Source organism: Cinclus cinclus, chromosome 3, assembly GCF_963662255.1.
Source record: "Cinclus cinclus chromosome 3, bCinCin1.1, whole genome shotgun sequence".
Lineage (NCBI taxonomy): Eukaryota > Metazoa > Chordata > Aves > Passeriformes > Cinclidae > Cinclus > Cinclus cinclus.
In genome coordinates, this window is record NC_085048.1 from 70,395,391 (window position 1) to 70,421,507 (window position 26,117).

The window sequence follows — 26,117 nt, forward strand, 5'->3', positions numbered from 1 at the left end:
CCCTTTTCAGACTGTGCTACAAACATTTTTTAATTCCCCCTGATAGCTGCTAGGACAGACAAGAGACAGACCTCTGTTTAATATCACACATTATGTCTAGCAGTATCTGCTTTCACTTTACACACAGTAAACAAGCAATGACTTGCAGTAAATTTAGCATGCCAAAAGAGACACAACCACCCTGAGTGACACCCCAAAACTATTCCTTTTTAGCAACTAGCCTCCTTCCTTTCCCCTCCTCTCAGGGAAAAAGAAAAGGGCAGAAAAAAAAGGTGAGGTGTAGAAACATGGGTGGTGTTGCAGATTTGTTCCAGGGATGTACTTGCTTTGTCATCTGAATCCTTTGCATTTTTTTCATTCAAGAGATTCACATGAAGTTTCTATCCTAACTAGTTTTAAGATGCCACAGAATAAAATTAAGGGAAAAAAAAATCAGCATTAGAAAGTGCCCATGGAAGTAGGGACATATGAATATAGGAATGGAGCAAAACTTCCAAGTGAAGTCTTTCACAGCGGGAAATTCACACCGTAATTTATCACTTGGACTGACAGGCAAAAGGACCAACATGGAGACAGTGACTCCTTTTCAGGATTTATTGTAAAAAATAGTATTAAACAATAGGAAAAATGCCGCTCCTTGTTCAACCCACCACATATTGCTTTATGTGGAAACAATGGAAAAAATTGACAGAAATGTATTTACCCATTCCTATCCATATATCAAATGATTCCAGCTACTCAGGACATACTCATGGGAAAAATATTGGCAGTGTCACAGCATATGGAAGTGGAAATAAAAAACATGCAGTATTTTCAATTGCAGTTGGGAGGCCTATTTCCTGGAGTCTAGAGATCATGTTGTTTTATCTGTTTTCCTTTAGCATTATGTACATTATCAGACTTTCATAATTTCAGACACCAGCATAAAGCCCTGATTTTTTGCCAACAGTGACATACCCTCCTCAAAGATAAATGTGGAAACCAGAATGCCTGCCTTACTTCTGTTTGCAATTTCCTTTCCACAGGAACACGCACATGATATAGTTCCTACTAACATATATTTAAAGCTTGGCTAGCCCTTTTTCACTTATACCAGCTCAATCCCACTGGAGGTCCTCAGGGCAACACAAACAATGGAGAACAGACTTCCAGCACCGCAACACATTTGTTCTGGCCAAAAAACTGTGTGTCCTAACACCAAAGTACATACTTTGTGTGACAATTTCTTTTGTCTATAAAGAGAAATATGTCTGATTCTACATTAAACTGTATTTTAAAAAATGTAAAACAGTACTTTCCACAATTATTTTCTGTGGATTTCCTAGCTCATCTCAAAACTGTGAAGTACCAGCATTAGCTCAAATGGAGCTCAGTTTTAACAGGCCCAAAATAATGGGTGACAGTAGTATTCACCTGGTGCAATTAGCCTCACTATCAATTGGCAAAAAGTTGACTTAGTTTCATACTTTAAAGCACTAATCAGAGAAAACTTGAATTACATGGCACTGTTGAGACCACCTCAGTTTACAGTCAAGGGATGCACTTATGCACAGGTGCATTGCTGTAGGTATGACGTGAGTACAGAACCCAAATACTCAGAAAATGGGTCAGCAGAAACCTAAGGACAATGCTAAGTAAGAGCACCTAACTATTTTTTTCCACTGCTGTGCTTGAAGAAAACTTGTACCAACAACAGTTTGAGGTGAGTCACACAAATGACAGTCACTGGAGTAGAGTGCAGTGGAAATTTTGGTCATTCTGAAAGAAGATACAATGGAGCAAGCGATACAGGAAATTCCATACCAAGAGGCCAAAGTCAAACATTTTTTCTCTTGCACATCATAGAAAGTATTTTTGGTTACAAATTACCACTGCAAACAGCTTTCTCATAGATAAAACGAAAAATGTCTCTACCTAAAAAGCTCTGGGAAGGGTTAAAACCCCACAAACCATAACTAAAGAGCTTTCTCTATGTCCTTGTCTCTTCTGAGCAGCAGGAGCCTCCTGATTTTAAGGAAGCCCCTCCTCTTGGTCAATCAATTCCGTTTTGGTGGAGAACACATCAGCCAACATGTGCTTTGGGATTTCGGAACCCCGTACTTTTAACGTGTAGCAGGCATTCTCTACTTTTGCCAGACTCTGTTTCAAGGTATAGAGCTTCTTTGAGACTTCGTAAGGTCCGGTGTTGCCAATGAAAGTAAATCCATCGTAAATCTGACGCAAGAACTGGCTCAGTTCGAAGGGCGTGTCTATGTCCCCATTCCCAACGCTGCTGATGCACAGCCGCATCAGCTCTCCCGTCAGATCAGCCACTCCCAGCAGGTAATCCACAGGTGTTACCTTCAGGCTCCATGTATGGGGTTGTTTATCATGGCAGTTGGAGGTCTGGGGACAGAACAGAAGAAAGTCTAGTACAGAAAACTGTGAGAAAGCCATCTGTAATGGTTCAACTACAAGCTAACTCATCTAACATAATTGAAAATTTAAAACATTCTGGAAAATTAAATTGTGTGGCACTTCCACATGGTCTGATTTCAGAAGTACTTATCTCTTTCCAGCATATAGGAAGGTAATTTCTACTTGATATGTCATTTTCATTCTAGCAAGTATGATAAGCATACCCTAACTCTACCATCTCTATTTGCAAACAGAATTATCACATTTTTGTAGCACCATTTATTTGCAGTTGTTTGGGGCTTTCTTTCATCTGACAGATCTCAGCCTGTTAAGACTTTTTTTCCTAAATAGTCAGTCCAAAGTTAGCAAATCAATCAAAAATAGTCTGCATTATGAAAACAAATAATATAATTTCATAACAGTATCTTGAATTTCAAAACATATTCTCTACAAGTCACCATAGTATTCTTAGATCTACATCAACTGAGCTCATTAAAATAGCAAACAAAAATCTTCATAAAGCAAACCCATTACAAAGTTACCCATTTGCTCCAACATCCAAATTTCCAATACTTTTTATTGCCATAATATTGGCAACGTGGGAGACAATGCAGGCTTCTTTCTGTTCACTTTATTCCATAATATGCTATCTACCCAAATTGAGAGATCTGATCAGAGGCGTGCACGTTGGGGTTAACAACTTCATGGTTGCTACCTCTGGTAAAAACAAATTAATTTAAGATAAAAAGAAAGAATTAGAAGTGTTTTACAGCAGAATCTCTTCAGGAATTAATGCAAAGCAGCATTACTTTACACTGCACCTCAGCTCATGCACTTCTGTAGATTGCAACCACATCAATGTTGACCCCTGCCAACAATCAGACTGCACCAAGCTTATCATGTTTGGTGACAGCAGTTTGTCCCTATGAGCTATTTAGGGCAGGGTAGGAGTACAGGCAGGTCAAGAAACAGCAGATATGGTATTAGGGCTAAGGTATGATGGGATATCAGCTTGTCCCCTGAAAGGAATCAGCTCCAGGAGAACTACAAATGATGCAGCTAAGACATATGCACAAGGCACATACAGTGCCTCTAGTGACTAGTTCAATATCAGAAATAAGATATCAGTCATGGAGTTCATCCTGCCTTGGATTTGTTTGTGTCCCCCAACTTCTGCTACATCACTATACACCAGAAGGTCTTACAGACAGTTCCAGGCACTAAAAATCCCTCTGGTACATTTGTTAGCTAATATTTCACTGTCCTGGATCTTTCACCATATCAGAAAGAGCTCAGTTTGTTCCGAATAAAAAGGATGTGAAATTTATAAACTTGTATCCCATTAATTTAGTTTACTACTTATCAGAATAAAAGGCATGTTTTGAACAAGTGAGTCGAAGCCCACATGTATATCTAATCCCATTCCACTAACTGGCCTTATTTAATCAGATGCCAAAAATGTGACTAAGCCTGCTCGCTGCATTTCCATCCCAGAAAGATGTTTGTCAATTGAGAAAAGAAAAACTTTTACCATGTTTGTTGTTTCTTCTGTGTCTTCTGCTGTAAATATTAGTTGTTTGTTGATCTCTTCAACACTGATCAAAGATCGTGTTTTGATAAAATATTGAAATGAAACTGCCTCAACATATTCTTGAAGTCCTGCAAAAACAGCAGAAATAAGCTCATGCTTCAAATTTTCCAGCAATGATGCATGTTCACAATTATTTATTTTTAAGAAATCTTTTAAGCAAGACTATTTGAAGGTTACAAGCAAAAAGTGAAAACTAACATAATCCAGAAAGAACACTGAAACTTAATCTAATGTAGAATGTTTCTGAAGTATGAAAGTCAGACCAAGCACACAGACACTCTTGTTCAAGTTTTTACTCCATCTGCATTTTTTGTGCAGAACCTTCTGTAATTTCAACATAAAGCACCATGGTATTCTCAGAAACATACTGAAGATCAGCTCCCCACAATGTTCCCAAGGGCTCATACCTGGACCAGTACTGTTTAAAATCTGCATCAATGTCACAGAGAGTGGGATCAAATGCACCCTCAGCAAATTAGCAAATGACAGTGAGATAAGTGGTGCAGCTGACACACCTGAAGGATGGGATGCCATCCAGAGAGACGAAGAAAAGCTTGAGAATTTGGGCCCATGGGAATCCCATGCAGTTTAACAAGACCAAGTGCAAGGTGCTGCACCTGGGTTGGGGATCCCCAGTACCAGCACAGACAGGGGAATAAACAAATCAAGAACAGCCCTGCCCAGGAGGACTTGCAGCAGATACTTGTTTAAAACTGAACTTCCCTCTTCTCCCTTTTGTGAAAATCAGACTCCTTAAAATATGCAGGTTTGGTGAAATTCATGCTCAAGACAAAGCATCTGTTGTTACAAATCACTCCAGACCAAATAAATTAAACAAAAAAACAAACCAGACAGGACTGTGAGGTCCAATAAGAAGACCAAGAGATGATCCTGCTTTAGCAGAAAGGTTAGACTAGGTCATCTCTACAGGTCCCTTCCAACCCTAACTGTTCTGTGATTCTATGAATATATGCTCTGTCCAAAAGAACTTACACTCTAAAATTAAGGTGTGCAGGGGGACAAAGGAGTTGGTGTGTTGGAATAAAAGATGGGATAACAAATGCAGCTTGTACCAGATGTATGCCAACTACTGCTACCTGCCACAATTATCTCTCACTACCTACTCAGAAGATGTTGGTTTTATTAGGCATTACAGCAAAGGTGAGATCTAAAGAAAAAAGAGTTTTAATGTTCAGACAGATTTCACAGGTTGTCAGTTTATCCTTAAGTGCAAAGAGCAGATTTGGGGAAACCATGTGAGAAAAGTTCATAAGCAGAAAGCTGGAGCTGGCACTGCTGGTGGAAAAAAAGGCAGGAACAAAGCTGGAACAAACAGCCACGGCAGTACTAAGCTAAAAAAAGTTGTAGAGACAAAGTGAATGCCTGTGTATATCTGACCCATGAACAGAGAAAGCCCAAAGAGGACATTAAAGGAACAGACACATGACAGAGATGGTTCTAGCAGAGCTATTCTGAGCCATTTTAAGGGGATGACTTCACTTCAAGAGAAGCAAACAGGTATGCTGCAAGAGGGCCAGGATTAGACAATAGCTTTGTCAGTGAGAAAATGAGGGTGTAACCAAGGGTACCAGAAGTAGAATCCTGTTTCCATTAGAATAATCTTAATACACTCAATGGATCTGTACAGTGCCAGGACCTCAGCTTATAGAAATATGGCATGAAGAAGCAAATTTAGACTTCACCTGGATCAAAGAAATAGTCTAAATCAAAAAGAACACAGATTTGAATAACAGATGAGTGTGGAAATACCCAAAAAAACTAGATATAGCCTTAAAGGGAAGGAGGCTTTCCACATTACAATCACAAAAACATGGTAAGTGACCTGCATTTTCTTTTTTAATATACATTTGAGCAGAAGCAACTCAGAATGGCAATTCCTTTATAGTACTCTACAGCAGCACTGGGAAAAGTAGAACAAATACGCAGCAACCAAACTCACACTCAACAATGCTGTGCACAAACCAGAACACAAACAGGGAGCTGGCAAGGTCAATTAAACACCATAATTTAATCAACAGAATTCAGGTAAAGAGTTCATTCTGGGCACAAGCAATAGAAAAGCAGATAAAACTAGATAAACTAGATAAAAGCTACTCAGGATCTTTCAAGATAAATAACTTCAGAGGCTGCAGAGAAGTAGATTTCATCACTCACTTTCTCCCTGACTTACCTTCTGATGTAACAGAACTAGAAATCTATTACAAAATCTTGGCTTTTTATGTGGATAAGCTGTAAACTACCAGATTCATCAGCATTCAATATGACACAAGAGATTCTGTGAGAATCTCTCTCTGCTATCTGTGGAGAAGTCTATCACATATGAAGAATCAACTAGGAATTTTCCATAGCTCTCAGAGAGACCAAATCATCCCTCAGCCTTTTTGGTAAATAGTGGTCTTGATCAGTCACATCTCCCACTTTCAACTCGCTCCACTTCACCACTTCACACACGTTTTGGCCTTTTCCATTGTGTTTGGCTCCTCTGTTCTTTTATCTTTATGTACTTTTTTATATGGGCATGTTTATATGTATGTAGACACAAAGATCTTTGCTTCCTCCTGCTATCCCACCCTAGCTGATATGTTCCAGCCTTGTGCTCCTTCCTTTTGTTTAGCAGCACCATGTGCATGTTGCACACAGTCTGTTTGCTGTTTACTGTCACCTCACAATGAGGGAATCTATCTCCCACTATTTAGTAAGCCTTACAAAACTCTATTAAAGTTGCTATCACAAATAGACTGACAACAAAACCTGTTCATGACTACTTTGCAAAAAACATTAATAGTTTTAATTAATTCTTCTTCTTCCAGAATTAGCTACAATATGACATTTCAATGACCTAAGACCTTGAAATAAGGTATTTCAATGAGCAGGTAGAAGGATGTTTAAAATTGTTATGTTTCAACTTGATGTAGGACATCCGCTATTTTCAGCAAATAATTCCCAAGGTGAAAAATCCCATCCCATTTCACTACACCATCCAACAATACCTTTCCCCTTATGCTCTTGTTTTGGATTTATTCCAAAATTGGCTTATTTATGGATTGAGCTGCCAGTAATGGAATAGTTTTTAAGGCTGCCTTTTATAGGTTTGGATTTTTTTTGTAGTACAAGGCCAAAAATACCAATTAAAAACACTGTATTATTCTTCCTAGTACCACTTAAAATTACAGATGTAAGGTAAAAAAGTAACTGTTTAAGTATTTTGATATTTTATTACATTTATTCTATATAAACAGCTTGTACTAGACAAGTGACAGTGACCCAGTATAGCAGCTCCCTTCTATGTTTTAAAAAATTATTTTCTACATAAGTACTAGAGAGCTACACTGAGGTATCTTCTGAGCATGTATAAATAAATAAAGATTTTTCTGTCTGAAAGTTTGAGCACTTTTCTGCCAGTCGATAAGACATTTTTCCTTAACTACATATGCAGCTCAAAGAAGACAAAGTAGTTTCCAGAAGAAACTTAGCAATAAATTAGGTTTCTTAAATGAAAAATAGTTTTTAAACAGTCATTGGAGTACTCAATTCAAGAGTCAAATGAATCCATAAGACAGAGGAAAAGCTAGTTCTATTTAAAGAATGAATAAATAATTGAAATTGCTTAATTGCAGGAGACATATTAGGATAAACAGAATCTAATTCTACCTGAGATGTACATGTATCCATGCATGCATGGAAGCTTCAACCCAGAATGACAGATCAAATAAGAGACGAAAATTTCCTCCTAAAATTTTGTTTACTTCATTTCCTCCTTTAAATCTCAGTTCAACAGTTCCAAAACAGGTTCAAAAGGATTTCATGCTTCTCAGCTAAGGTTAGCAATGCCAGTGCCACCTGCCATCCTCCCAAATAAACTGCTTCTCTCCCTGCTTCTTCTCAAACTCATTTTCTTTGTCATCCTTTGTCAGGTTTCTCTATCTTTTTGTTTAGAGAGGAGCCTGTGCTGATGGTTAGGACACAAGCAGATGGACACGAGCAGATAGGAGCAGATAGACACAAGCCGTGCAGCAGGAATCACAGGCTGAGAGTGGCCAGTAGAAAGATGGTAGGAAGATATACCCAGCAAGTTTCTTCCAGGATCACTGCATGGAGGGTGGGGCACATTATTTACAGGGTGAGTCATGTGAAACTACCCACTTGCTGATTCATTACAAAACCAAAACAGCACCAACAAGACTCTATCTTATCCTCATGTTTAGGCTGGCAAGTTACATTGTCATTTAAAAAAAACAAACACAGAAAAAAAGCATCCCTTCTCTCTCCTTCCCCCAAAAAACAAAGAAATTAACAAAAAAACCCCCCAAAAAAACCAAAAATAAAACAACCCCACCACCAAAACCTAGAAATCCCCACCATAATCCAGAAAAAAACAAGTCATATTCTTGTGGAAATTCCAAACAGAGAAATAATTCTGCAGAATACAGGGAACACAGTAAACCTACAGAATTTGTTTCTAGAAGCATATGGATGAATGAAGGGGAGAATGAGTGAAATAAGCAATTAACCAAGTGCAACATCAATTGAAACAAGTACACACAATAAGTTTAGCAGTATTAATACAAAAACTAAATCCAGTGTCCTATTAAGATGAAACTGATACTTCACACCTTAATATATTCCTTTAAAATTCTCTGCATACTTGACAATGATTCCTAAGGTTCAGAGGTCTTTTTCTGGGCAGAAGGGGTAAAAACCTATATAATTAAACTTAAACCAATGCTATGAAAGAATCAAACCGTTTTGTTGATTGTGAGGATGAAGTCAAAGGTTAATTTTATAACATGCACTGAAAGAGGATAAAACCAGTTCTCCTCACAGACAGGAATGCTCTGGACATGCAGTTGTGAAAATGCTTTAAAAGACTAATTCCAGTTAGGGATGGATTTTATAAAACACTACTAACTAACAAATACAAATAAAAGTACTAGAACAAAAGACTGTATGAGCTTACATAGTTGGAAAAAGAGTTTCTATTCACTGAGTAATAATTCAAAAGCTGAGCAGGTCTACCCTTATATCATTAAGTAACATAATGTAAATTTCTTCTATAAAGCCCTGAACACTTTGTTCATTTGTCAATTGCTACTTGACACATCCAGACCACCAAAAAGTTCTGCATGTGTTGAAGTGTTATATTTCAGACACTGAAGTGTTAATATTGTTTGCACTTTGTTTGAAGTGGAATATACACCAAATTCAGGGAAAGAGGTAATACCAAGATTGATCAGTTTTCCCAAAAAGCCCAGAAATAAATATAAGTTCCCTATCAGACAGGTGCCTGGGAGAGTTAGTTAAATTATTTCTCCAAACAGACACAAAAACCCTTCAAAGAACTGCAAACAGTATTTTAATCTCTCATTGCAGAGAACAGGTAATCATGCCTTTTTTTATATTGTTATTAAAAACACATGGACATACGACAAATGATAGGCCTTTTTGCAGATGAAAAATTGTGGGTGAGAAATTCACAAACTTTTATTTTGCTTCTACTTGGGGAGCTGAGGGATGTATCATGGTTACTTTTTTAATCAAGGTTTTTGTTCTTAAGTTTGGGGTTTTATTCCAACTTGCCAGCCCCAAATGTAGTAACTCTGAAGAGCACCCAGTGTTTTACATGAGTTCTTAAAAGAACTATTTCTGTGACAAATAGTCTTCCTGACCTCTTCAACTACCCCCAACTGCCTTCATAATTAATATAGCTTTAAAAGTCATTCAGTCAGACAGCAAATTTTACACTACTGACAGCCTTGAAGGCAAGTGTTCAAGATACCAAAAAAAGGAAGCTCTGACTCAGCCAGGATGTTCAGCGATCAAAGAAAGAGCACCTAACACAACACAGCTTCTGCAGTTCAAAACTCAGTGAAAGTTCTTCTTAAGGCGATGCTGTTTCCATGCAACAGACTCAACTCACAAGCACATCACAACAAATAGTGGCCATTTATCCTCATAAACACAGATCTGTGACATGGCACAAAGGTACTTCACCACTTGCCAAACTTTATTTCTCCCCACGTGACTGCAAATCAAAAACCAAACCACGATGTGCTATCCCAGTTGTTTCTTGGAATGGAGTTCCTTTATGACACATTCTCCTCTGTGATTTTAAATAAACAAACAAAAAAAGCTTCATAGGTCCATTTTTTTAGCTTCTCTTATGTTCCAGCTGCACTTGGCTCCTGCAAAGGCTGGTCTGCGAATGACTAATATCAGTAGCTGCAGGGTTGAAAAAAATTCCTGAGCCAGAGCACAAGGCCTCCTCCATTTGCCAGCTATGAAACTGAATTAGAAGACAAACTGAATTAAAAGAAAAACTATGTCAGGTTGTCATGTGAGTAACTGCAGTATTTGTTATAACAGTACAGCAGGTCTTTAGGACAGTTAGGTCTCAAGTTAGAAGCAGAAAAGGACAATCTTTGTGATCATGCTGACCCACAGCATGCATCTTTAAAAGACGACATAGCTTCTCTTATGGACTTCTGCTGCTCTGAATGGCTCCTGCTGAATTTACATCTCATGCAGGGATGAGCTCATAATCAATACTCACATAGTACATGCCTAGTTTGTTCAATTTGCATTCATTTTTGCAGGTTTGTTTTAATTTTTGTGTATGGACATACAAAAGCTGCAGCAGACAATACAAAGTGAGATGCTTTGCAGTTGCTGTTTTTTCCCTTTCCTTAGAAGAACCTAGGAAAAAGGCATGAACCAAAAATAAGAAAAGAGCAGTAAAATGCAACAAACTGAAGGTATCAAATTTCAAATAGGCAACTTGCAGAATGAAAAATAAAACCAGTTTGACCAACTGGGAATATGTGTTCAGAGAAACACAGAAAGCAACAAAATAGAAAGAAAGAAATTAACACAAATGTATCTGATAACCATAAGCTTATCCACTGCAAAGTCTGTTAATTTTCCAGAACAATCAGGAAACTTTGTTTCCATTTCTGGCATTTTACCCCTCACCTACAACAGCAAGAGATTAATTCTTCAGTTACATCCTGTTCCTGTGTTACTGTGTTTTCCCACCATCTTGCATAAACCTGATCGCTTCCTTCAGGGTCAGCTTTCCTTTCAAGTTTTAGGTGTATTTAGGTCTTATCCTGGGTGAGACATTTACAATTCATGATACCTTCCTCCTGCAGTACAAAGCTTTTCCTTTCTATTACCAACCTAAAATTAAATATGCCATCTATTTTAATTTCAGTTTTTAAGCTCTCTCAAAGAAAAAAACAGGTATTCCTAATGTGCAGAACAGTACATTGATATTATATTCCTGCTTTTATGTACCTTGATATTATTGCATAAATACATGTGTGTTTACAAAGGTAGAAGAATCTGGGTATGTTAGTTTCCATATTTTGAATTAAAATGCTAAGAAAAAAAATCCAAACAAACACCAAAACAAACCACTTAAACACAGAAATCATCATGTGGATAGCTCCTTTAGTTTGCATTCTAATTAAATCCTTCATACAATACCCAAAAACATGTTACTTAAATCATCAGTAATCTAAAACTAGCCTGCTTGGACAGACCCCACTCATCTCCATAGCATTTCTCACAGCATCCTGTCTGATGGTCCAATATACTGCAGTTAAAAAGTGGCTTTCTAGCACAACTGAACTATTTCCTTTTCATCCACACAGACTTAACTAGCCTGGTCCAATCGAGCAATGCAGTTTGTTGCAATATCTTACATGCCTAAAGTGAATCTAAATGACATAAGGCTGGAGACAGAAATAAGCTCCATTAAATTAATCTCTCAGAACACAAACAGCACTTGTACAAGATAAATTATGTGTTAGACTGCGTCAGTGCTGAACTTTTACTCAGAATTTCCTGCATCATCATCAGCAGAAGCAGTCACAGAGCAATAGGTTTGACAAGGTGCTGACATTTTACAGCCTCATCATCTAATCCTATTGAGAGCAAGTGCAGACATGATGAACAGCTAATGAGCTTCCCTGTGCACACCACTCCACTCACCACTGCTGCAAGCACAGGCACACAGCAAAGGTCAGCCAACAGTGCTCCACTTGCATCTACCATCATCACCCCATGCCACTCCACTTAAGAAACTCCAGAAGAATTATGGGCTCTCCATACAGTATTTTGTCTTAAGGGGCAAAAAACTGAGTAAAGCCCTCAAATACCTAGAGATTTCATTTTAAAAAGTCACGTTAAAAAGGTAATCCATCTAATCCCACGCAGTGCCAACTAATAGAGCAGTCCTTCATTTTCCCTCCGCATACACAAGTTTTGCATTTATGCAGAGTAGATTTAGAACATGCTTTGAATAATTACATCCTAACATAGAATCATACAATATTTCAGATTGGAAAAGACTTTTAGGATCAACTGAGTCCAACCACTAACCCAACACTGCCAAGTCCACCAATAAACCATGTCTCTAAGGGCCACATCTATACATCTTAAACACCTCCAGGGATGGTGACTCCATCATCCTCCTGGGAAGCCTGTTCCAACACTTGACAACCCATCCCATGATTAAATTTTCCTTAATATACTATATAAGCCTCCCCTAGAGTGACTTGAGGCCATTTCCTCATGTCCCATTTCTTGTTACACTGGAGAAGAGAACACCCCCAGCTGGTTACACTCTCTTTCAGGTAGCTGTAAAGAGCAATAAGGTCCCTACCGAGCCTCCTCTTCTCCAGGCTCCCCAGTAGACTTGTGCTCCAAACCCTTCACTGGTTCCATTGCCCTTCTCTGGACATACTTCAGCACCTCAGTGTCTTTCTTGTAGCGATGGGTCCAAAACTGGACATAGAACTTAGTGCTGAATACAGGGGGACAATCACTGCCCTGGTCCTGCTGGTGATAGAGGCCAGAATGGCACTGGCCTTCTTGGTCACTCGGGCATGTACTGGAGGATCATGTTCAGCTGCTGTTGACCAGAAACTCACAGTCCTTTTTCAGCAGGCAGTTTTCCAGTGACTCTTACCCCAGCCTGCAGCACTGCATGGGGTTGTTGTAGCGAAAGTGCAGGACCCTACACATGTGGTAGAGCACTTCTTTCTTTAAGTTCCATGCAGATCTTTTCTGTATACTGTTAGTATTTCCCTCAGTAGTTAAGAGTTAAAGATATATATAGATATATAGATATAAAGATATATAAATACTCAAACACACACACACATATATACAAATAAAAAAAATCCTGAAAAAATTTCTTCCTTTCTTTCATAAATCCATAAAATCTTTCCCAGTCCTTTTCTTGCATAGTGTCTCTCATCAATTTTAAAGAAAGAGTACAATTTCCTCACAGGATATATAAGGTATACACTGCAAAGTGGGCCAAAGGAGCAGGAATTCTATATTACAAATAGTAAAGCTTTAAAAATATCAACAAAGCAGAACATTCTAACATAACAAATGAAGAGCTCTGCATTAAAAAAAGACTTCATTATTTCAGTATCTCTTTGTTTGCTTGTTTAATCATCCCCTGGGACAATCTGTACTGTTAAGAAACGTGTAGAAAACAGTCATCAGTTTTTGTTGTTGTTCAATTAGTGCTATACTCAGTGTTTGAGCTCATGCAAGTGTCCTTTGGGGAAACGTCCTGCGTGCCATTAGCACTATTCTTAATGAGGGTAAGCATGAAACTCCTTTAGTGCTCTGCCAGAATTGTTTTATCTTCAAGTCAAAAGAACAACTGCTTGGAGTAACCCCAAAAAAAGCATTTAACAATTACAAGTGGCAAACAATATTCCCAAGCATAATACTCATAGCATTCTTCTATTTACAGGCTAACAGTTATTATACTGAACAAAATATGTATTAGGCAGCTTTATTATGCAGACAATCATGATTCCCCAGTTAAGGCTGTGACAGTGGTTTCCATGATAAGCTCCATTTTAAACCCTTTTACTCCTTCTGTGAGAGGCAGGGTGGGGAACAGGAGGATGTTTCATGTTTGGTTTCAAGACAAAGGAGAATATTTTTAGGAAGTTTGAGGTTAATTAGACACGCTGCTTTTGAGATATGGGATATAAGCATTTCTTTATTCTTTTTGGAAGAAAATAGCAGTTTAATGGCAATGTTTTTGTTCATAAAAAGCTTTTTAACTAGTTCTCCAGAATTTCTTTAAAATACAGAATCAGAGTTGAAAACTAGGTTAAAGGAAGGTCAAGACTTACAGCCCTAGGAAATACATAAAGACAAAGGATCTAGCACTTTTCTTAACTACATTTATTCTCAAAAAGCCATGAAAGCTTTTTCCACTGAAAAAAAGCAAAGCAACAATTAAAGAACACTAGACTTAAAACCAAAACTAAAAGTAACATTCTTAACACTGTTCACCTCTCATTTACAGTTCTTCATAAACAGCAGCAGACAGATGGAATAAAACATTCCCTCTCCCAGCTAATTGTCCCTTCATTCTTCCTGTTTCTAGGTTTTCTATCTCAGCTTCATAATCCTGCTATCAAGCATCTTCACACCTCTGATGCCTCCTTGATCCCAGCTTCAGCACAATCAAGATCTACGTGTCTTGAAGCCTGCATATTCCTTTTTTGCCATCCCAATGACTAACTGGAGAGCAGAGGATTTAACAAAGGTAAGGGTAAAGGTATGGGTGAAGTAAAGGTCTTAGCATTTTATACTTTTTATGCACAAAAGCTCATTTACACAATGCCTAAAAGCATTCCCTGTCTTCCCAGTGACACACAGGTATAGTCTAACACTCCCTTACTAAACATGCACTATGGGCAACAGCTGGCACTAACTTTCCCTGCAGAGCAGCCTCTGTAGAAGAGGTAGAATGTAAGTAGATGCTGTGGATGATGTACCAAAATAGAAGGAAGGCAACTTATTTCAGCTGGATTTTATAAACAATCTTTTTAATGAGGTACAAATACCTAATTACAGGAACAACAGGGAAAGATTAGGGGCAAGCAGTATTATACAACTGATGGGAGTGCACAGACTTGCCATTTACCTCACCTGAAGAGAGGGAAAAAGTAAAAGTACAGCCATTTCCAGTTATAACTTCAGAAATGCAACAGGGGGGCTGTGTGTACTTTTTAGTTCTGTAAAAAAAAATGGCAAAGTTCAGGTACTTGAGAGATTGCACACCTGACAGCTAGGAAGATGGACAGCAGAGTCTACTTTTCCTTCTTACTTAGCACATTAATACTTTCTTGCCTTCCTTTCTTTTTACCTCAAGAGGTCAGTAAGATTCATTCTCTGAAGTTTTCTTATGACTGCAGTAAGAAAATTCTTTGACAATCTCACCCCAAGTCCCAAGTAAGCACTAAGGATGTGCTACTGTGCATACAGCTGTGTGCAGTTCTGGGTGTCACAATTTAAAACAGCAGTGAAGGTCCCTGAAGGCATCCATGAGAAAAATACATCCAGAGGAGGGCAACAAAACTGGTGAAATGGTTGGAAGGAATGTCCTGTAAGGATCAGTTAAAGATTTTGGGTTTGTGTAGTTTGGAAAGGACAAGGCCAAGGGGCAACTTCATTGCTCCCTACCAGTTCCTGAGGAGGGGAAGTGGAGAAGGTGATGCTGATCTCCTGTCCCATCCAGTGACAGGATGTGTGGGAATGACTCTAAGCTGCATCAGGCAGGGGTATTCCTTTTGGGTAGTTAAACACAGGAACAGGCTTCCTAGAGAGGTGGTTGATGCCCCAAGCCTATCAGTGTTTAGAAAATGAACAATGCTCTTAACAACTTGTTTTGGCTTTTGGTCAGCCCTGAACTGGTCAGGCAGTGGCACTGGATGATCATTGTAGGTTCTTCCACCTGAATTTGCCTATTCTGTTCCAAAAGTTTTGCATCTGTGGAGGCATTGAGTCATCATACACATGCAGCAGATCTCTAACTTCCTCTGCTAACTACTTCTACTACTAACCTCCCCTAGAGTAACTCATCCGGCTCTAAAATTAACAAATACATCTTAGTCATTTTAAGAGGCAGAGATTTATATCACTGGAAAAAAACTGTTCCTGACAGAATACTTGCAGTTGTTTTCTAAACAATTTATTCAGGTCTATTCTGGTATTAATGAGTACTTTTGTGCAAGTCAGAAATAAATTATGCAGGAAAATCAGTGTAGCTGATGGTGTGTATTTACCAAATACACAAAGCAAAGCTGAACAATATTTTCAGATTCCATTACTAGCTCAAGTTCAGGGTAAAAAAAGAAATCTAACTTTTGATTTCTGGAAAAATATATATTTCTAAAGAAACAAAAACAGTAATTTTTTTTTACTAGGAGGAGAGAATCTGGATGTAAAAAGTCAGCATCAGGTTTGCTTGCTAGTTTGGTAAGAACATGGGTACACACACAGAAGTTATTGTGCAGTAAATTTCCATATGTCTGGGATGTAGGTGTACTCTCTTACACGTGAGATGAGTGAATCTAATTCCAGCCCCACTGCTCCCCAGCAGAACTAGAGGAAGGTAAGCCTCTTTGAATTTACTGCCACAAAGACACACACCAAACAAAACAGAGACAATTCTGGTGAGGCAGCTGATGAAGAGTAAGTGGTTACCCTGCGAGAATCTTGCTCACATGGCATAGCTGATGGCTTGCACCATGCAGTCTCACAAAAATCCATGAGGCAGCAGACCTCTAACACTGCTGTTCTAAACACAGCGTTATATGACTCACATGGGACTACAAACTTCAGGGGTTATTCAAACAAACTTTACAGGTCACAATGAAGCTTTCAAGAACTTCTGTTCATAAAACTGAATGCAAGGATTCTCAGCTTTTATAAGCAGTACTTAAAATGAAAATCAAAAGACATTTTCAGCGTGTTAAGATACTAATAATACACTCTGAATAGTATTGTTCACAGTTTGAGATCATCTCTAGTGTCAGCACTTTGAATTATCTCTTTGAATTGTGTCACTACAGCACTTGGCTATAAATAGCAGCAAGACACACATGGATTAAGTGGCTCTAAGAAAAACTACTAATATCTAATTTGAACAACCCAATGCATTCACAGGTAAGAGGACTGTGGAACTAATCAGAGCCATTAAAGACTATCAGGGCAAGCTCCTTCTGGTTCCAAATTGCTAAACTGAGACTCGAGACCTGTCTCACTCTTAAACTAAAGTTACATAAGACGTGAGTACAAGTTAAGCTGAGCATTGTTTGTCTTGTAAACTACATACACATTTTTGCCACTGGTTTATCAAATCAATCTTATTGACATTTTAAAACAAATAATTCAGGGAAATCTTCAGCTCTCATCAGCTGGAGAAGCTTTTCAAAAACAAGAAGATATACACAATTACAAATAGTTTAAAATGAGACTGATAAACACAAGACACTTCTATACCATGACTAAGATGTCAAAGAAGCAGTTACATATTTTACTCATGTGTTGCCACAATCAAGGCATACCAAATCTAGGTAATATTCAGATTATCAGCAAAGCGTCAGCAAAGAAATGTGATTTGACAACAAGAGTTATGAACAAACTGGCATTCAATATCTCAAGAATGTTAGCAAAGACTGCTGTTTACAGAGAAGCAGAAAAAGATGTGACTGAAACACACAAACTGGTTTATTGCTTGTAACAGAGAGAAAGAAGCACATTTTGAGCCTAGAAGAAAGAATATGCTAATCTAAAGATTTAAGGATTTATCAACTCGAAATCACTTTATCACTCAAAATGGATAATTTCACGAGACTGTTGCTCCCAGTCTCCTCTTAGAAACTCTAAGTCTTCAGAGGGGCAAATGTGTGTGCTACATATATTCCTCTCAGTCAGAGAAGACCAGCCATTTGTTAGAATTACTCCCAACTTCAGTTTAGGGCAGGGTCCAAATTGTACCAGTTGCAGACTCCCATTACATCTTCCTTTAAACTGCAACGAACCTGTAGGACAATAGCTTCTCCAATACCAGAGCTAACTGCTAATAACAAAGATTAACTGGAGTCCTGATTTATAACCACAGAAATGCAACAAATTCAGGCCTGCAGCATGAAGAGGAAACACTGCTACATAAAGCAAAACTAAGCTTAGTTCAAAACTGCACACTTTCCCTATTTTTGAATTATTTACCTGGAGATATAGCTCTGTGGAACTGATACATGTCTTCTCCAATCAGTTCTTGTGCAGCCTGCTTGATCTTCCGTCGGACAGCATCTAGCTTGACTTCAGATTCACTTAATATTTCTTCCCCATTGGGAGCACTGCAACCATAAAACAGAAACTGAAAGAGCAGTTTCTAGAACATCAACAAAGAGTTAAAAAGCATTACACTTTTTCTTCTGCTAATCAATACATTTTTACTGGCTTAAAGAAAAAGTAAAACTGATACTAGAATGAGAAACAGTTTAACTTTCACAGATACCTATTGCAGATTCTGTAATTCTGTAGATTCTTACTAAGAAAATAATTAACCAGCCAGAGTTCTGGTAGCATGATGTTTATTCCAGACTACAGTCATGATTATTGTTTAAGTAAGAAAAAGGAGAAACACATACAAAGGCTTCCAAAAATATCCCAGAAAACTAGCAGTATTTACATAAGTCCTTTAACCTCCTAAAAAAATTATTATTTTGCAATATTTGACAGTATTGCAAAATACAATACATTATGTACTTCTACATGTGATTTTTTTTAAGGAAGTAGTTATGAACTATGCTGTTCAGGAATAGCTGAAATATTTTTTGGTTCACAACCACAACATATACTTGGCATCTGAAGTTTAGTTTATCTAATCTCCTTTAAACTTTCTCCTCCCTTGAGCCCAAATAATCCACATAGTATATTAATTTACAGTCTCTTTAAGGAACTACTGATTAATTGGTCTCAAGAAAACATTTAAAAGCAAACAGTAAAAATTACTGAAATTAAAGCCACAATAACTGTGAAAAGCAAAGCAGGAAAAATACAAAATACAGCATGGAAAACTTTGACTCCCACAAAACCAAGAATGCCTTACATAACAGGAATCTAAATTCAGAGTAACGAGGAGCTCTTTGTTGTTCTTCTTCCCTCCACAAGTTCCCAGCTACCTAGCCCCTGCAGTGGGAGTAAATTATTTACAGTCAAGGCTGTAGAGGTTACTGGAACTACCACAGTACCTCTTTGCAGAAGAAAACCAAGTTAAAGAGCAGGCAACTCCATAATCTCCATTTATAACTAACTATAGTTACTACTTCAACATAAATATATTGATAGGTAACAAAATGTAAACTAAGATAAATGAGATAACAAAGAAAAGAAACAGGGAGAGCTGTTATAACATGCAAGACCAGTGTTTGTCACATACAGCAAACACTTTATGCAGCAGGCTATGCAAAGCTTCAAATTTTCCTGTTGCTCTTCTAGTTTGTCTCTGGCTTCCAAAGATTGCTTGAAGGCTCAAGAGAACACAAAACATACAGAAGCTCAAAACTTCACACAGAAGCCTATCCAGCTGTAGTATTTACATAAACAGACCCCAGATCACCTCCTATTTGTATTGATGACCTCAGGTGGGGGTACAACAACAGAAACAGTGACAGAATTGCCCGGGCAAGTAACCTGAAGGAAGGGTGCATACTCTCTCTCACAGCTTGATGAAAGCTCTCATCTGCTGCTCACTCTACTGCTCTACACTGGTTTAATAAACCAATAAAACCAACCCAGAAACCTGAACCAGCATCTTTTAATTTTCAACTGGAGTGTGCATTCATTAGCTCGCATCCACCCTAAAGGATGTTTATGGGAAGTTAATTAAATTCCTCTCAACAGAACATTGCAGCTGTTACTCACACACAACACTGCAAGGCAGATTGTAGGTTTCTATGAACACTTTCACACTCAACGTGACCCACCTGGTGAACCTGTGGAGCAGAAATATCGTTCTTTTGCTTTCGATTGTTATATCCCGACTGAGCTTCACGAGCCGCTCGTATTTATCGTGCCTGGTGTCAAGCTCCAGCTGGAATGCTGCAGAGTCAATCATTACAGCAAAAGCTCAATTATCACAAGAACACAGTGCAGGGGAAGAGATAAGCACCTGTGCTGCACTAACTCCTTACAAACCCCACCAGCCTTGTCCCTGGGTGCCTTTCCTCAGGGTGGGCTGTCCCTGGCATGGGGCATGGCTGCAGACAGCATCACTGCCTGTCACCTGCCAGAGCTGCAAAAATCTTCATTAATACTACCCTTCTTTAATAAGTCAGGTTTCATTAGATGTTAATCCTGATGATGCCTTAAAGCAGCCTGAACGATTTTTAAGGTTAAAGGTTTGGTTTTGCTAATAAAACCTATTCCACAATACTGCTGTTCTGGAAACAGACTGAAAATTTCACCCCAATTCAGCAAGATAAAACAAAAAATAAGACCCTACAACCATTTGTTAATAAGATTCACCAGTGCCTAAACCAACCAAATAAAAAGCATCTGGCTAAGGCACATATACTGTTCAAAATGCACTATTTAGTTATAAGAAAGGCTGCATTTCACATCCCAGCTAGACTTGGCCAAAAGTTGAGTATTTTAATACTCCTAAGGACTAGAAGTACTAAAGAAAAGTGAGATCAATTATTTAAAATAAGATTCTGACTTGTTGATATTAGCTTTAACTACAATGAATACAGAGAAGAGAGGAAGTGTATCTGGTTTTGACAGTCAAACACTATGAATGTTTCATGAATACCATTAACATTTTATACACCATTATTCTAGTAAATAAATCACTAATAGATGCTTACAAGAAATCTAACGAATTTCCTATCTAAATGTCTGATCAAGTGCAAGAAGAAGCAGAAAATACATCAAGAGGGTCTGACAAGTGAATAACCATTAAAAAAAGCATAGCAGTTCACTGGCAAGTGAGGTTTAGACGACACTAGAAAAATAGTTCTGTAATTCTCATTGCCTTGGTAAAAACTTGGTTCTTCTCATTTTGTCCTGTTCTTCCCAATTTTATTCTGAAACTCTAAGATAAGTCACAAATGCTCCTACTGATCTTTTAATTCGTATACATGTCTGTTTGGTGTGTCCCTTGCAAATTCTGAGAGTCAATTCCACCCCTGAATTATCATCAAGAAATTCTCCCTCAGCTCATACTGACAGGAACTTGAGGAAGGGTGATTTCCCTTCATGGGATGACACAGATGACATTTCCAAGGACCATTTTCAAATGTCACCTACTGGGAAATTCACTATTCTGAACATCTGCAATATTAGCAACACCCCCTATCTTTTCTAGATAATTAGACTTTTATATTAGGTTTTCAACCTGTTAGAGACTCCTGTGAAGTGCTTTATATTCTTATTATTTATTTATTTATTTATATATAAAGTATATCAGACAAATACAATAATGTTTAGCCTAACAAAATGCAAAAAACCTACTGTATTGTGCTGTTGCCTAAAATTGCAAAGGATTAGAACTTGGGGGTTCTCCAAGCTAACATATCAAAACCACACAGTCATTTCCTACACATGCTCCACTGCAATGTCTAATTTAGCACTGAAAGTAGAGTCAGGCTCTATTGATTATTATGGTGATGCTAAGTCAGACCATTCAAAATGACACTTACTAAACCTTAGCCTTACAAATCAAGGTAGCATCCACTCTCTTTATCACTGACCTGTCATATTTAAAACATATTAAAAAAAAGGGGGGGGGGGGGGGGTAACTCCTTGGGTTTTGACTAATTAGACCATTCTGTGATTCTTACAATTATTCTAGAAGACAATTTCTCATAACTTTTTTGGAAAACATTGGTGCAAATAGATCAATTCACACACAACTTTCTTTCAAAGATTAAAAAGAGCAAAATGTGTACACCCATTTAAGGCCACACATTAACAAGGCAAACCTGGTTGTGTGTATACACCAGGGAATGAGGGGCTGAAGAGCCCTGCTGCAGAAATTGGCCTGAGGGTCCTGGTCGATGTCAAGTTGAACATGAACCAGCAGTGCCCTGGCAGCCAGGAGGGACAACCCTGTCCTGGGGGCATCAGGCACAGCATCACAGCCGGGCAAGGGAGGGATTGTCCTGCTCTGCTCTGAGCTGGGGCAGCCTCACCTCAAATACTGTGCGTGACTTTTTTGGGCAAAACAATATAAAAAGGTCTTAAGATCTTAGAGAGCATCCAAAGGAGGGCAATGAAGATGTGAAGGGTCTGGAGGGGAAGCTGTATGAGCAGCAGCTGAGGTCACTCAGTCTGTTCAGCCTGGAGGAGACAGAGGGCAGACTTTCAACATCCTCATGAGGGAAAGCAAGCAAAAGGGCAGGTACTGATCTCTTCACTCTGCTGACTAGTGACAGGACTCGAGGGAGAAGCCTGAAGCTGTGTCAGGGGAGGTGTAGGTCAGGTATCTGGATTCTTCACCCAGAGGGTGCCTGGGCACTGGAACAGGCTCCCCAGGGAAGTTGCTCACAGCAACAATCCTGTATGAGTTCAAGAAATAACTGGACAATGCTCTCAGGCACATGGTGTGATTATTGGGATGTCCTGCACAGGGCCAGGAGTTGGACTCAATCATCCCGATGGATCAGTTCCAAGTTAGCAATAATCCATGATTCTATGATTAAGCTGTTTAGATTCAGACAACATACACAGAAACAGTGCACAACTGGCTCACCTTACACAACCTGCTCAATGGTAAACCATCTGGAGCATATCTTTTCCTAATGCTTGTGCCTGATATGGACACAAAAACCACCAGCATCTTTGTCTGGAACAGGGCACTTGGTGTGCACTTTGTATTGCACTAAACACTTCTGTAATAAATACATAAAGTGGATATTTGAAAAACTTTGAAGGAACCATGCCCCTTAAATTCTTTCTGAAATTAACCAAACATAGATGAATGGATCTCATGAAAAGGGAGGGAAACAAGCTGCTTGGAAGTAGAAGTAATGGCAACTTTATGACAAACTGATACTCATGACAGTGAAAAATTAAAGTTGAAAGTACAGTTGCTCTACTCAATTCAAGAGCAAGGGTATATACAATAGTCAATATAAATGATAGAGTGGTTTGGCTGAAAGAAGCCTTAAAGATCACCTAGTTCCAACCCCTCCTCCCATGGGCAAGGTTTCCTTCCCACTAGATCAGGTTGCTCAAAGCCCCCTCCAACCTGGCCTTGAACACTTCCAGAAATGGGGCAGCCACAGCTTCTCTAGGCAAAGTTCAAGGGTCATGGCCAAGCTGATTTACACAAAAAAATATAAACACCCATTCTTAAAAAAAGCCAGGAAGTTATATGACATTGAAGTACACACTGACCATCTAAAGCAGTCAGCCAGCTTATATTTCACCCTCCTTAGCTTCATAAAAAATATGTGGAATGGGGAAAATTTTACAACAAGAATTAATCTGTTCACCATCTCAAATCTCCTTCCTTCTTCAGTCAAGGCTCCTCATTTCTGAAGGTCAACTTTGCTTTTTTAGGGGTTGTCTAATGAGAAATTTACATCTACTCGAGTTTGTCTGGTTTGGTGAAAAATCCTATAAAAACAATTTGGCTGAAAGGAAGTTTACACCTGCCTATTTAAAGAATCTCAAATACTTGTTAATATTTAAAAGGCATTCAAAGTGAATAAAGTGACTATATAAAGGTCTACATTAGTTAGTTGAAGTATTTTTTTTTAAAAAAGTGCTGTTATAAACAACTATCAGTTCTTAAAACAATGCATCCAGACTTACATTTAAGTAGCTTAGTCATCTGTGCACCACAGCCAAGGCCAGAGCCTCCTCAGTTTTCCAAAGATCACCCTCTCCTCCTGTTGCCCCTGTGGCTCAGATTTTGTATTACAACTCTGCAGACCCTACAGTTTTCTGCCACCAAAGTGGCACCTACAGTTTTCTGTCACCTTTTGCCTGGCTGAACATTTGTGCAGCTTGTTCAGCATCAGGTTCAGCACAAGTGAGGAGAGCAAGAGGAGCAGCAGGTGGGATGGAAACAGGAGCAAGTCATGAACCAGGCAGAGCTATGCAAAATCCCACTCCCACGTCTTCACTGCACAAAATGCAGAACACTAAGCTCTAAAGGTATGGAGTATGAGCCCAGCTAGTTTCAAGTTTCTCCCTTGGAGAGAGCTGGTTTATTCCACTAATAATTTCCTAGCAATTTCTACACCATGTTTTTTAAATCTGGTTTTCCAAATGCTTACTTACATTTAAAAGATGACATCAAAGCTGAAGGTGGATTAACATTCTCTTTTTCTTCTCTTCTTTGACCATGTGGAAAATTGTCATGCTTTCGTTTTCTGAACCCACCTGATCCTATTAAATAGCAGACAGACACAGAAAAAAAAATTAAAATATAATTTCGTCAGAGCACCAGAATTCTGTCTTTAAAGCATTCCTGACAGCAGTCATATTCTACAGAACAGAATAAGGTAACTGGATGAACTTTACTATCAACTGACGCCAGCTTCACATTATCATGTTACTTTTTCTACCACATTGCTAGTGAAAATTATAAAAAAACCCATCCATTTCAATGGATGAGTATGGCAGGAACCTAAGCCTTTTTTTGTAAGGTCTTTGGGTCTTCACACCCTTTTATGTTTTCTTGTCATAAGCAAATGGTTGTATGGAAATCCTTGTGTGAACAAGGACCTACAGGATTAGACCTTTCTTTTTTCTTCTTGTTTTTTTTTCCTAATTATTTTAAACATTCAGCTTGAAATTAGTCAATAAACCTGCAAGCTTTTGGTACTGTGATTTATGTCACAGGTCTTCAGTAACCAGAAAAAGAAGGCACAATTTAAGCAGACTACCCCTATTCAGATATATACGTTTAGCTCCTGAAGTGTAGCTTCTTAGGCCCTTACACTCTGCCCATTTACCAGTTTCTTCTCTGAATGTAGCTGCTCACTTCAACTGCTTTGTGTGCCTCTTCTTTAACCCTTCTTTTCAGACCTACACCCAGAACTCATCTCTTTTGGACTATGTTTTACTCCAAATTTGCACCTTGTATTGTTTCTTCCTTTTATCCTTCTTTCACCTTGGACTAACTAATTGTGTCACCCATGTGTCAACCATTCCTCCCTCTCTCCCTCCTTTTGGTGACAGCTGGACACTGCTCCTAACAGAGCCTGAAATTTGGCAAACTTGAATACAGGCGTACCTTCTGAATACGTGGAGTTCTCTCAACTTCCTTAAAAGAAGAACCAAGGAAACACTGATTTTAAAATGTTTCCGCTTAATTGTTTATTATCCCAAACCAAAACCAGAAGTGGGCGTAGCTACTTTCCTAGAGAGGAAACTGGGAATAATTTTTTCCTTCTTTTCTGTTGGACATGAGTTCAGGGTTTTGTTTTCCCTATAGCAGTTGAAAACATTAAATGCAACCCTGGAAAGAGTACTGAAGGGAGGTCTGTGTGATTTTCAGTGGTGCCAAGCAGTAGGACAAGAAGCAACAAGCAGAAACTAATGCCCAGGAAGTTCCAGACTTCCTGACTACGAGGGAGAACTCTACTACACAGGTGAACGAGCACGGGAACAGGTTGTCCTGAGAGGGTGTGGAGTCTCCCTCACTGGAGATGTTCAAGAACCATGTGGACACAATCCTGTGCCAGGTGCTCTGGGATGGCCCTGCTTGAGCAGGGAGCTTGGACCAGATGAGCCCCTGCCGTCCCTTCCAGCCTGACCCGTTCTGTGATTCTGTGACTCTGTGACTGCCAGGGCTAAACCAACACACAGGCGGCAGAGCAAGCTGTGAAAAAGATATATTTCACATACATATTTTACTACATACATTATATTTTGTACGTATATATTTACATACACACACACACACACATCATACTGAATAGTTAGCACAAGTGTTTTATAGGCCTCACGCACTCAGCTTCCCTCCGTGGCACCTGCTTTTCCACCCCCAGGGATGCAGATCCCTATAGCCACGTTCTCTGGCGCTCCCGTACAGTCCCAGCAGGAAGGCAGGGCACCCACGAAGGAAAGGTCGGGGACACCTGTGAAGGAGCGGCCCCTCCGAGCGCGAGTTTCACGACACAGCCGAAGGGGCCTCCCACCGCTTCCGCCGGCTCCAGCTCCTTATTCCTCAGTCTCCTGAGGGTGGGAAGGGAAGGGGTGGGGGGAGAAGACATCACCTTCCTTGCCGCTCATCCCGGTGCCGCCGCCGCGCAGCGCT

The 26,117-nt window shown here is 39.0% G+C and overlaps 1 protein-coding gene across 1 annotated transcript; it reads right to left on the reverse strand.

The window, feature by feature from the left end:
* Positions 1–579: 579 nt before the first annotated feature.
* Positions 580–26,117, reverse strand: TSNAX (translin associated factor X). Its single transcript, XM_062490169.1, has 6 exons — positions 26,077–26,117; positions 24,134–24,241; positions 19,828–19,942; positions 18,065–18,195; positions 3,929–4,056; positions 580–2,385 (listed from the first exon to the last, which is right to left on the reverse strand). The coding sequence occupies exons 1-6, from the start codon at positions 26,090–26,092 to the stop codon at positions 2,011–2,013; spliced, it is 873 nt and encodes a 290-aa protein (XP_062346153.1). The 5' UTR covers positions 26,093–26,117; the 3' UTR covers positions 580–2,010.